This window comes from Geotrypetes seraphini, chromosome 8 (genome assembly GCF_902459505.1).
Source record: "Geotrypetes seraphini chromosome 8, aGeoSer1.1, whole genome shotgun sequence".
Lineage (NCBI taxonomy): Eukaryota > Metazoa > Chordata > Amphibia > Gymnophiona > Dermophiidae > Geotrypetes > Geotrypetes seraphini.
In genome coordinates this window covers 71271516-71284763 of record NC_047091.1, presented here as the reverse complement: position 1 = coordinate 71284763, position 13248 = coordinate 71271516, and the positions used below count along the sequence as shown (strand labels likewise).

Sequence of the window (13248 nt, the reverse complement as noted above, 5' to 3'; positions counted from 1 at the left end):
CATCAATGACATCATTTCTTTGTTTTTAGGTCAAACCTGGTGACATAAGCAGAACTTTAATGCCCCTTTTACTCCTGAAAGATTGAAACAGGGCACATATCCTCTCCTCCCCTGCCTACCTCTAGACTGCCCCAGTCTTCGTCATCCCATCGGTCTGCTGAGTTTTCTTCTTCTTCTTCCTCCTCCTCCACCCTTCCTTCTTCTGTATCCCAGCCAGCTGAAGACAAAATTGAGGCACTAGGAGCAGGGGCAGTTGCTTCAGGACTTGAACCAGCTCCTTAAATGTGCAAACACATAACAGAGGACATTAAGCCTTCTACCAGAATATAACCTGTCTCTGCATCCTGGCAATTAAAAACATCACCGAGTAGATTTTGCCTCAAGGGGAGGATCCCTAATGAAAGGCAGATGTAGAATAATCAGGAGAGAGAGGGAGACAGATAAGGACTAAGGAGAGAAGTCTCACAAGTCTCTCCAGTGAAAGCCAGATGAGAAGCAGTAAAATTTACATTAAGTATTAAAAGCTTCCACTCCAACACGAACCCGTTTTAGCAGTCTCCACAGCAGATCCTGTCACTGCCTCAGGTCCGTCCCGTCCCAATGCTGTCTGGCCACCTCTTGCATTGGTGCGGATGAGTTTGGAGGTAAGGGAGGAGACCCCAGTGACTGCCCAACCTGCCCAGCTGCCTGCTGCTGCTGTGATGCCTGGACTAGTTGACGCCGCATGAACATCCTTCTCTGCAAAAAAGAAAGTGTCAATAACGTGTGTTCAGCTATCAGGCTTTCAATGACTGAGAGAGGAACAGTGGGATACCTCAACTTCTTACCAGCAAATATCTAACACAAACTAAGCTGAATCAGCAGAGTGGGAGGGTCCATGTTATCTCAGTAATATCAAGCCTTCCTTCTCTCTTTGCCTGTGGGCCCAAGTGTTTTTCCCTTCCCTGGGAATGCAGCATTACATACAAATTCTACTGTAAATGCCCATGGTACACCCTGGGTCTTCTACAGAAAAAAATAATAATAATAATTTAGGGCAGGCACTCGAGCCCAGGCACACACTCTTGGCACAAATGAGGGTCTTTGTAACAGGTTTACTGTATTGCTGCTGCAGTGCAGGGCAAGTGATGGGAAGACATCAGCTGTACTTACCCATCTCTGGCAACATGTTGGGATCCTCAGATACTGTCTCAAGCTTTGTCAGGAAACTCCTAATTGCCTTAAAAGTCTAGAGAAAAACAGCAATTGCTTAGTGGAGAATCACAACTGAGAAATGGGAAGATGAGCAAACTTAAGGGATTTCTTTTTAAAGATGCTTTTAGTGATTAATTGATTTTTTAAATTTTATATTGAATCTTTTTTGCAGTCCATATCAAATTTTTGCACCTCTCCCTACTGTTTTTATCCTTAAATGTTTCTTTTATATTGAATTGTATTTCTTCCCATTACCTTACCTATTGTCATCATGTATGTTTATTGTTTTATTGTATATGTTTAGTCATGTTACGTGTTTTAGGTTTTTTTGATTTGTTTTAAGTTGTTCTAACTATGTATTTTTACCCTAAATCTGTAATTGATGATGTACATCACCTAGAACCTGGAATAGGCGATTAATCAAATCTTATAATAAACTTGGAAACTTGGAAGATAAAAGCAAATTGGAAAAAATGTGTGTCAGAAGTTCACTGCCATATAAACATCCCTCACCTGTTCACGAACACTCTTCTCGGGGTCTGTGGTGACAGCACACAGCACAGGTAAGATCTTGAAAGCACAGTCATTCATGGAGTAAAAGTTGTGTGTGGCAGCAAAACCCAGGACTCCCGCTGCACGGGAGGGTGGAAAGGGGTCCTTGGTGGCTCGGCAAAAGGCAGATATGAGAACACGCTGTCTAGTCTGAAGGGAAACAATAGACAATAATTAGTACGGTCATTGCAGCTCCATCAAGTCCAATCAAAGCATCACATAACCACCCACTTGCTTTCCCTCCAAACATTCTCTTTTCAAGTTTACATAGGGTCAGAACCATAAATGAGTGGGTGCCCTCTTGTTTTGTTCATTCCTCCATTGAGAGTAAAAGCATCCCCTATGAGATGCGGGTAAGTTCCACATTTCTACATAGCATATTTAAATACCCACTTTATACTGACTCTGTGAACAATTTCAGTTTGGACAATTTTTGGGGCCCTTTTACTGAAATGAGCTGGGGTTGATGCTGATTATGCTAGATAAAGATCTAGCATGGGTAGAATGCAACTGAAAAAACATTGCAGAGTGAAAGGAGGTAAATATTCTGAAGCCTGGGAGCAGCTTGAATTCATTAATAACCTACTTATCCCTTACAACCTTACAAGGACTCTGCGATCTACAGCTCAAAACCTTCTTGTTATCCCATCATTGAAACATATAAATACATTAAGGTCCGCAATTTTTTCTTTAAGCGCTCCTTCTCTTTGGAAAAGTATTCCAAACTACTTACGCGAAAAACTTACACTAACAGACTTTGTCAAAATTAAAGACATTTCTCTTTCTTGACGCTTTTGATACCTAACTGTCCTTTTAAGGACAACCTAGCACCTAGAAGGAGTCTTAAAACCTGTTCCTCTTCCTATTGTTCTTCTCCTTTACATGTTTTCTTTTTCTTTACAAATTGTAGTACCAGCCCTCCTTTCCTTCTTGTCTCTGTTTGTTAACTTTTTGTTAGTTTATTAGGCCTTAAAATCCAGTATTTGCCCTAGTGGTGTTGTGTGTTTTAAACTGTATTTTAGTTAGAAGATGGTTTTAACATTTTTGTACACCGCCTAGAAGGTTTGATTAGGCGGTATAAGAAATTTTAAATAAACTTGAAACATCAGAGCTGATTCAGCCGAGAGATGGGAAGTAAGGTCTGCTGGTTAACAAAGAAGGATAGCTGGGACTTACAACGGGGTTCAGATAGGGGGCAATCTTCCCCAGGCAGACAGTGGTGTTGCAGCGGATGGGGCCCTGCTCATCCTTAGCCTGCAGCCGGGCAAAGTGTTTCATCAATTCCACATTCAAGTTGTTTTCACTTAGTTTTGGTGCCAAAAGCAGCATGGACTGTGAAAAAAAGTGAAAACATTAAAAGGCCAGCAAGAAGAAAAAGGAAACAGTTCAGCAGGCCCTTGTCCATAAGCTGATCACAAGGACATCTTCAGCTCAGGAAAGGTTACTGACAAATAAAAAAAAAGACAGCTAGTGCCTGGAAACAATCAATCAAATAAACCAATACCACCTTCTCCCTACTGCTTCTCTCCATAGCTACTTCCACAGCTGTTCCTTAGCTAGGCACTAAGGGCTAGATGCACTAAAAGATAGCGACTCAATCGCTGTTGGTCAATTCTCTGGCTGATTCTCCAGCAACAATTGATGCACTATCAAGTCTGCATGCAAATCATTTGCATGCAAACACGACTGATGAATCGTTGAGTGAGCAATTGACACATGCACATGTGCAGAGCCCTAACAGCAGTGACAGGGGAAGCAGCCTCCTGTCACTGCTGATAGAGCACCGTGAGCCCCACATGGCAGCAAAAATGGCAGGAGGGATACCTACTCCCTCCTGCAAATGCAACCCCCAACCCCACGGCAGCAATGTGGAAGGAGGGGTGCCTACTCCCTCCTGCCACCGGAAATCCCCCATCGTCCCCCCACCACCTAAAAAATTGGCAGGAGGGATGCCCAGGATACGGACGCCCATCTATCCCACCACCACCCCGAACCTTCTCCCAAACCTCTGATGTACTTTTTTTAAAACGTTGGAAGCAGGAAACCCGCACAGAAGCTCCTACATCAGCCAAATGGCACACCTTCCCCTCCCCGTTGCGTCATGTGATATACAGGGAGGGGCCAAAAGCCCTGACTGGTTCAATCACCTAAGGCCCCGCCCAAGGGTTGAGGTCTCAGGTGTCTGAGTCAGTCAAGCCTTAGACACCTCCTTCTGTATCCAGGATACTGAGGGAGGAGCCTAAGGTCCTGATTGGTCCAGCCAGGGCCTTATGCACCTCCCTCTGTGTCCTGGATACAGAAGGAGGTGCCTAAGGCTTGACAGACACCCGAGGACTCACCCCTTGGCCTTAGGTGACTGAACCAATCTGCCAAAGCGGTGGCAGACAAATTAACCTGCCCACAAACCAATGAGCATGAGACAAATGAGCCTGCCCACAAACCAAGGACCCAAAAGCGGCATCCTCCCGAGCCACCACATCAACTCTGTAGAATCTTGTAAAGATATGGAGAGTATACAAAGTGGCTGCTCTATAGATCTCTTCAGGCAGCACTGCCCTGTCTCTGCTCAAGAAGCTGCCGCATTTCTAGTTGAATGAGATTTTAGAGAACTAGGTGGATATATGCCACAGGGAACTTACATAGACGAAATCGCCATATGAATCCATCTGAAATAGATGCCTTGGAAGCTGGTCTGCCTTGTCTAGACTTGACTGACTGGTTAGAACAGACAGATGAAAGTCATTTGTCTATTCCAACTGGAGTAAAATTCTCCAAACATCCTATCTCTGCAATGTCTTATCTTGCTTGGCTGAACCCAAAACCTGAAAGGTAGGTAGACAGACAATTCCTGCCTCTATGATCCTGAGATATGATTCTCTGCATAAGAGTGCCTGCAATTCTAAGACCCTTCTCGCTGAGACTATTGCCACTGGAAATACTGTCTTCACCATGAGATCCAGAAGAGACACCTCTTAAAGAGGATCATACAGAGGCTTACAAAGTCCTTTCAGTACAATGTGAAGATTCCATGTTAGAAATGGCTGGCATAACGGAGACCACAATCTGAGTGCCCCCTTCAAAAATCTGGTCACATTTGGATGAGATGCCAGCAAGACCTTTCCCATTCAATCTCAGAAGAATTACCTGTACTTTGAGAGCTGCCACAGCCAGGCTTTTCTCTCTCTAGACCAGTGTTTCTCAACACATGGTACCGCCTGTTGGGGGTACGCGGGCTGGCCGCCGCCTTGGATCTCTCCCTGCCTGCCCCCCCAGGCTGAAGCCACCACCGCAGATTCCTCCCTGTCTCCCCACCCACTGTACCCCCCCCCTGAAGCTGACCCTGCCTCCTGACACGCTCCATTCCCCCCCCCCCCCCGCTGCAACTCCGGGTAGGGATGGACTAGGCACGTGCAGCAACTTTATGTGGCCGGCCCACAAGCCTTCCTCCCAACGTCAATTCTGGTGTCGGAGAGAAGGTTCCAGGCCAGCCAATCGCTGCCTGGCTGGCCCAGAACTTTCTCTCTGATGTCAGAATTGATGTCGGGGGGAAGGCTTGTAGTCCGGCCTCATGCAGTCACTGCACACGCCTGGCCCATTCCTGCCCAGAGTTGCTGCGGCGGTGGCGAGGGGGGGATGGAGCATGTAGGGGTGGGGCAGTTTTGGGGGGCAGGGAGGCAGGGAGGAATTGGCGGCAGCTTCAGCAGGAGGAAGGCAGGTTTTGGCGCAGGTCAGCTTCAGGGGGGCGGAGGAAGGGTGTGTGTGGAAGGTGCAACTTAATTTGGGGACAAAGGCTGTAAGGCAATGAGGAGGAGGGGGCACAAACTCAACACAGAATGGAGAAAGGGAGAGGGTACTAACTTGGGACATGGGGGGAGGGAACAGAAAGGGAGAATTGTTGGGCATGAGTGTGAGTGAGGGATGATGCACATGGGGAAAGGAAGAAAGGAAAATTGGGCAGAGAGAGGAGTGAGGTGTAGAGATGCACGGAAAATAGAAGGATGAGAAGGAGAAATGTTGGATATGGTGGTGGAGAGAGAGATGTGGCATGGTATTGGAGAGGGGTGATAGAAGGAGAAATGGGCATGGGGTTGGTAGGTAGTGGTGAAAAATGCTGCACATGATTTGGGGGATGAGAGAGAGAAATGTTGGATGTGGCAGTAGAGGGGATGGAGAGATGCCTAGATCTCTCAAGACAGATGGACAGTGAGAGAGAGAGAGGGAGAGTTGTTGCCAATAGGAGTGGAGGAGCGAGGAAGAAAAGTTGAACTTATGGAGGGACAGAGAGAGATGTTGGTTGGGGAATGCAATGAGGTCTGGAGCAGAGGAAGCATGCAGGAGGCAGAAAGAAAGAAAGAAATATTGGATGCTTTCAGAAGAAAGTTCAACCAGAGACTCATGAAATCACCAGACAACAAAGGTAGGAAAAATGATTTTCTTTTCAATTTAGTGATCAAAATGTTTCAGTTTTGAGAATTTATATCTGCTGTCTATATTTTGCACTATATTTGTCTATTTTTCTATAGTTGTTACTGAGGTGACATGCATATTTTAAAGTCATCTGCCTTGACCTCTGAAAACCCCCCAAATATACGGTAAATGATAATTAACATTTTCTCTGCGTACAGTGTGCTTTGTGTTTTTTTAATTTTGTGGTTACCATTATCTATAATAATAAAATGCTAAGCGCGCATGCGCACTCTTACCGGCGTGTTCCCTGAGATCTGATCTGTTGGGCTGTGGCCGGTAGGAGTGCGCATGCGCGCCAGTCAAGCCTCTCTGCTCTCCTCCTCGCACCGCTGCAGTGGGCCCTCTCATAGAGAAGGATTCCGACGAAGGCGGCGATCGTGAGGGGAGCCGCCGTGACACCTTCAAAATTAAAAATAAACTTCGGCCCGAAACGGCCCCCCACTTATGGCTCCGCTTCAGGCACATGCGCACACGGCAGCTGTCGGCGCCTGCAGGCCGCGGCGGCTTGAGGCGTCTGTGGCGGAGGGCAGACGCGAAAGGAGGTAAACGCATAGTGTGAGCAACGAGAGAGGGAAGAGAACGGCACTCTTCAGCGGAGGTGTTATTATCAGCCGTGGACTGGGTTTTAACGCCGACAAATATTTGTACGGGTGGTAGGAAACGGGCCTACAAGTGTGGACATGATGGAGGGAGGGGGTTTCATTGGAGACGGCATGTGGACTTTAGCAGGTCACGTGGAGAGTAGGCTGTGGCGGCATGACTGAAAGGTTCCTAAGGAAAAAAAGGGGGGTTTGGTAGTGGCAAACGTGTTGATTGTGAGCTGCTGAATTATGGATGCTGTTACTGCTGGACAGAGGGGAGCAGGGAAGGGGTATTGCTAGACAGGGGAATTCAGGGAGGATGGAAGGAGCAGGAGAGACAGATGAGGGGACCTGAAACGAAAAGATGGCAAAAGGGGTGGCACAGGGTCAGATAGAGGTGGTAGATGGTGTGAAAGGAAGCGATGGAAATGGTATGAGGGCCAAAAGGGTACAGAGGACTACGGAAATGGTGAAAGGTGAGGTGGTGAGACTGGGATCAGTGGGAGGCACGATCCAGCCATGGTACAGGTGGGGCATGGGTGGTGTCAGGGTATAGGTGGGGTTATTCTAGCACCCGTTACTGTAAGAAATGGAACGAGGTGCTGCTGGACAGGGGAAGAGGTGCTGATGGACGGGGGGGGAAAGAAAAAGGAAGGGAGACCTACTGCTGGACAGGGGAAGCAGGAAAGAGGTGCTGATGGACAGGGGAAGAGGTGCTGATGGACAGAGGGGGGAAGAAAAAGGAAGGGAGGCCTACTGCTGGACAGGGGAGAGGTAAAACAAAGGGAGAAGGGCTGCTGCTGGATAAGGGGAACAGTGAAGGGGTGGTGGTGGTGGACACAGGGGAGGTAAAAGGAAGGGAGAATGGACAGGGGGAGCAGCCAAGGGGTGGTGGTGAACAGCCGAGGAAAAAGAAAGACATAAAAAAAGAAATACAGAAAGCGGCTAAGGAGAGAGAGAGAAAGAAATAAAGACAGACACACACACATACATATATTCTAGCACCCGTTAAGACTAGTGTATTAATACAATTATATTGTCTGTATATGAAAAATGGATGGAAGAAATTGCATTACAATTAGTACTATTATTATGGGGGTGGAGTCAGGGGTGGAAGAATCAACTAAACCCTCAAGCTATCAAGACCAAGCAATGGAGGAGGTATGTTGTAACCTGAAAACCAGCCAGAACAAAGGGCTAGATTCACAAAGGCCACAGATCGGATCCGATCCGTGAGCGATCCAATCTAATCCGATCCGTGGCCGGAGGGCTGATTCACAGCCACATCAGCAGAGCTGGAAACTTTTTTTTTACTTTTTTTTTTTTTATTTCGCGAGCCTGTGGTTTTAACCCACTTTAAACCCATGAGTTAAAACCACAGGCTTGCACCGCAGGGAAGGGCAGGAGAGTCGGGGCAGAGAAGAGCAGAGAGTCGGAGGAGAGAAGAGAAGAGTGGAGAGTCGGGGCAGAGAATCGAGGCAGAGAGCAGGGCAGCAAGAGCCAAGAATCAGGGCAGAGAGCAGGGCAGTTGAAAATGACCTGAGCGACTGCTCCTCTGAAGTCACTTATTTTTTGATCAGCCAGCCCAGTCGATGTCCATCATTTTTTTTAGTGAATTGCTGCCTGCCTGTATTTGCATGTCTTTCCCCCTCATTTGCATGCGCAAATTGGATCAGGTGCGGACATGCTCGGGAGGAAGGTTAGTGAATCAGGTCGGGGTCACTAAGTGGTCGGGACATGATTGGTGGGTTTGGTGAATCTAGCTCTAAGACCATTGGAAGGACTGTTTTGCTGCAAGCTGTGTTTTATTTTTGAGAAAGTTTGCAAGGACTGTTCATGCTAGTAACCCCTTTTTAAAAAGCTGGAGATTGTAAAGCCGTAGTGAGAGCAGGAAAAAGTTTGCTTTGCTACTGATGTTTGTGAAGTGGGGGATGGGCCGAGGGAGTCCTGTGATAGTAAGAAATGCCTTCACCGGATCATACCCTAGGTCCATCCAGTCCGGCGACCCGCACTCGTGGAGGCCAATCCAGGTGTTCCCTGTTCAAGACCTTGTTTACCCGTATCCCTCAATGTGTTTTGCAAGAAGGTGTGCATCCAACTTGCCCTTGAATGGTGGAATAAAGAGGGTTTATTATTTTGATAACGCCAGAGTTCTATCACACAGAGCCACTCTCTGCCTAGCAATTAACTTGCTGGCAACCAGTGTTTAGATACTGGCACGGGCTAGGCTTTTTTTTTTTTTTGCTATACAAGCCTGACCTCAGAGAAAGGAGAAACCGTTTGTACTGTTTCGGGGGGGGGGGGGTGTTTGCACTTTGAACTGCTGTTACATGGGAGTAAGGGCTTATGGAAGCCAAGACTGTTTATAAGTACAGAAGAACTTGCCTATATGAAAAGACAAACATTTTTGTGGTTTTATTTTCCTTTTTGCTTCCGGGGCTGAGGATAAAGCAAGCCCAGACTGGACCTGGACTGTAAAACATGAAAGATTCTGTGAAGAGCACTTTGTTTTACCTGATTGCTGAATGAAAGCTTGATTGGTTGTTTTCCTGACTTTTGACTTTTCTGGGATTAATAAAGGACATTATAACAGACTACATTTTTGGGGTAGTGTGTATGAACATGCCTTCCTGGCTCTCCTATGAGGTCCAAATTGGCCCATGGGAAAAATATAATTTTGCCACAGATTTACCCTTAAGCCATTGCCTGAAGGGTTTCTGTGACAGGATGTAGAAGCAATTCACCTTCTCGTTCTTGGCTGAAGCCATCAAGTCCATCACCGGACTTCCCCAGCATTTCACAAGGTTGAACGCACTTTGGGACAGGGACCATTCTCTCGGGCCAAGTGTGCTGACTGAAAAAGTCAGCCTGCACATTTTCTTCTCTTGCCACATGGGTTGCGAAGATTGCCTGAAGATGAGCCTCCACCCATATGAACAACACCTGCACCTCTAGATGTAATGGAGCACTTTTGGTGCCCCTTTGTCTGTTCAAATATACTATCGCGGTGGCATTGAGAACAATGCCTTGCTTTCTAGATTGTTTTCCAGCGCCTTTAAGACTAATCGAACGGCCTGCAGTTCCAGATGATTTATGGACCATTTTTTTCTGATGGAGAGACCATTGAACCTACAGCAGACACCTGCCCAAATGCCCCTCCCCCCAGCATAACAGGGTGGTATCAGTTGTGAGGATCACCTATGAAGGGATTTGGAGAGGAACACCTCTTGACAAGGAGTCTACCTGGAGCAACCAGTGCAAGCTATTCCTCACTCCCACTGTCCAGGGAAGCTGCATTTGTAGGGAATGATGCTGTGGAGACCATCATGAAAGAAGAGAATCCTGTCGGTGATGCATGTGTGTCCTTGCCCAGGGAACCACTTCCAGGGTGGCTGCCATCAAGCCCAAGACCTGAAGGTAATGCCAGGCAGTGGGAGCTTGCATCACTAGATCTGCAATCTGCTTCTGTTTGCATGGCTCAGGAAGAAAGATGTAGCCCTGCATCATGTCGAAGTATACAGCACAATTACTTACCGTAACAGTTGTTATCCAGGGACAGCAGGCAGATATTCTCAACAGTGGATGACGTCACCGACGGAGCCCCACAGCAGACAGCCTTGAAAGCAGACTTGCTTGAAGATCTTTGTAAAAGCTTCCGAGTGCTGCATTGTGCATGTGCGAGTGCCTTCCCGCCCGAGTTAGGGCGCGCGTCTCCTGTGAGGAACCTCAGTTCAGATACCTAGCTAAGAAGCCAACCAGAGGAGGAGGGTGGGTTGTGAGAATATCTGCCTGGATAACAACTGTTACGGTAAGTAACTGTGCTTTATCCCAGGACAAGCAGGCAGCATATTCTCAACAGTGGGTGACCTCCAAGCTAAGCATAATGGGATGGAGGGAGAGTTGGTAAGTTAAGAAAAAAGATTTTGCAAAACAGATTGGCCAAAATGGCCATCCCTTCTGGAGAAAGTATCCAGACAGTAATGAGAGGTGAATGTAAGAACCGAGGACCAAGTGGTAGCCTTGCAGATTTCCTCAATAAGAGTTGATCTGAGAAAAGCTACAGATGCCACCATAGCTCTAACTCTGTGGCCCGTGACTCGACCCTACAGAGAGAGACCAGCCTGAGCAAAGCAGAAAGAGATGCAAGCAGCCATCCAGTTGGAGATGGTTCGCTTCGAGACAGGATGCCCCAACTTATTTGGATCGAAGGAGATGAAAAGTTGTGGGGCTGTTCTGTGAGATTGAGTGCATTGCAAGTAGAAAGCCAAGGTACGCTTGCAGTCCAACGTATGGAGCGCCACTTCTCCAGGGTGAGAATGAGGCTTTGGAAAAAATACTGGAAGAACAATAGATTGATTGATGTGAAATTCTGAAACAACTTTAGGTAAGAATTTTGGATGAGTACGGAGGACCACCTTGTCATGGTGGAAAATTGTGAAAGGTGGATCCGCAACCAAAGCTTGTAACTCACTGACCCTTCGAGCAGACGTGAGGGCAATCAGGAAAACTACTTTCCAAGTAAGGTACTTGAGATGAGCCATATCAATTGGTTCAAAGGGAGGTTTCATCAATTGAGCCAAGACAACATTGAGATCCCAGACCACTGAGGGTGGTTTAAGTGGTGGATGAATATTAAAAAGTCCTTTCATAAAGCGGGAAACCACAGGATGTGCAGACAGAGGTTTACCATCAAGAGGCTGATGAAAAGCAGCAATCGCCCTGAGATGGACTCGGATAGATATAGACTGAAGTCCAGATTGTGATAAGTGAAGTAAATAATCCAAGACAGAAGCCAAGGAGGTAGACATTGGCTCCATATGGCGAGTGGAACAACAAGCAGAAAATCTAGTCCATTTCTGGCCGTAACACTGCCGAGTGGACGGCTTTCTGGAAGCGACCAAAATATCTTGTACAGACTGAGAGAACTGTACAGAGTCTGTTAGGTTGAAAGGTATCAAGCTGTTAAGTGTAGAAACTGCAGGTTGGGATGTAGCAAGGATCCTTGACTCTGAGTAAGCAGAGAGGGAAAAACTGGTAGAAGCAGAGGCTCCCTGGTGCTGAGTTGAAATAGGAGTACCACGGCTGTCTGGGCCATCGAGGAGCTATCAGAATCATGGTGGCATGTTCTGTCTTGAGTTTGACAAGAGTCTTGAGAATCAGAGGGAATGGTGGAAGGCATAGAGAAAGTGATCCGCCCAATCCAGGAGAAAAGCATCTGCCTCGAGACGCTGGGGAGAGTATATTCGAGAGCAGAACTGAAACAGCTTGTTGTTGAGGGGAGACGCAAAGAGGTCTATCTGAGGAGGTCCCCCATTAAGCAAACACCTGATGTAGAGGCGAGTAATTGAGTGTCCATTCGTGAGGTTGCAGAAGACGACTCAATTTGTCCGCCAGACAGTTGTGCTGACCTTGAATATATGCAGCTCTAAGAAAGATGTTCTGATGGATTGCCCAATCCCACAGCTTCAGAGCTTCTTGACAAAGGGAGTGAGATCCCGTACCTCCCTGTTTATTGACATAGTACATGGTGACTTGGTTGTCCTTCCAGACAAGGACTATGTTGTTGTGAAGAAGGTGTTGAAAAGCTTTGAGAGCACTGAAAATCGCTCTTGAGTTCCAACAGATCGATATGACAAAGATGGTCCCGCAGGAGTCCAATGACCTTGGGTACGGAATCCATTGAGATAGGCTCCCCATGCGTAGGTTGAAGAGTCTGTTGTGAGAACCTTCTGATGAGGGAGATTGTGGAACAGCAAACCTCTGGAAAGATTGGAAGAGAGCATCCACAAGTGGAGAGACTGCTTCAACAAAGGAGTTACTGTAATTTGTTGAGAAAGCGGGTCGGTAGCTTGTTGCCACTGAGATGCCAGGGTCCACTGAGGTATGCGAAGGTGAAGTCTGGCAAATGAGTCACGTGAACTGTAGAAGCCATGTGACCAAGCAGAACCATCATTTGTCTTGCTGAAATTGATGTGAGATGAGACACTTGATGGCAAAGGCAAATGAGGGTATCCCAACGTGGTGGAGGTAGAAACGCTCTGAGCTGGACAGTGTCTAGAGTGGCCCCAATGAATTGAAGAGACTGAGATAGGGTCAGCTGGGATTTTGGAAAGTTGACTTCGAACCCCAGACTTTGGAGGAATATAATAGTCTATTGGATCGCTGCAATAACCCCTTGTTGAGAGGGGGCCTTTTATAAGCCAGTCATCCAGGTATGGAAAAACTTGGGAGACCCTGGGCACAGAGGACTGCAGCCACCACCACCAGACATTTCGTGAAGACTCTGGGGGATGAGGCGAGTCCAAAAGGAAGAACTCTGTATTGTAGATGAAGATTCCCCACCCTAAATTGAAGGTATTTGCGAGAGGCTGGATAAATCGGGATATGAGTGTAAGCCTCTTTGAGATCCAGAGAGCATAGCCAATCTCCCTGAACCATCAGGGAATATAAGGTT

At 47.0% G+C, this 13248-nt stretch overlaps 1 protein-coding gene across 1 annotated transcript in view; it reads right to left on the bottom strand.

The window, feature by feature from the left end:
* SCYL1 (SCY1 like pseudokinase 1) overlaps positions 1 to 13248 on the bottom strand; it is a 111958-nt gene that overhangs the window by 22636 nt on the left and 76074 nt on the right. Inside the window, exons 10-14 of the mRNA XM_033955691.1 lie at positions 2923 to 3078; positions 1708 to 1896; positions 1153 to 1228; positions 544 to 738; positions 120 to 277 (exon numbers count right to left, since the gene is read on the bottom strand). Of these exons, the coding sequence (XP_033811582.1) occupies positions 120 to 277; positions 544 to 738; positions 1153 to 1228; positions 1708 to 1896; positions 2923 to 3078 (774 nt within the window). The remainder of the gene's footprint in view (positions 1 to 119; positions 278 to 543; positions 739 to 1152; positions 1229 to 1707; positions 1897 to 2922; positions 3079 to 13248) is intronic.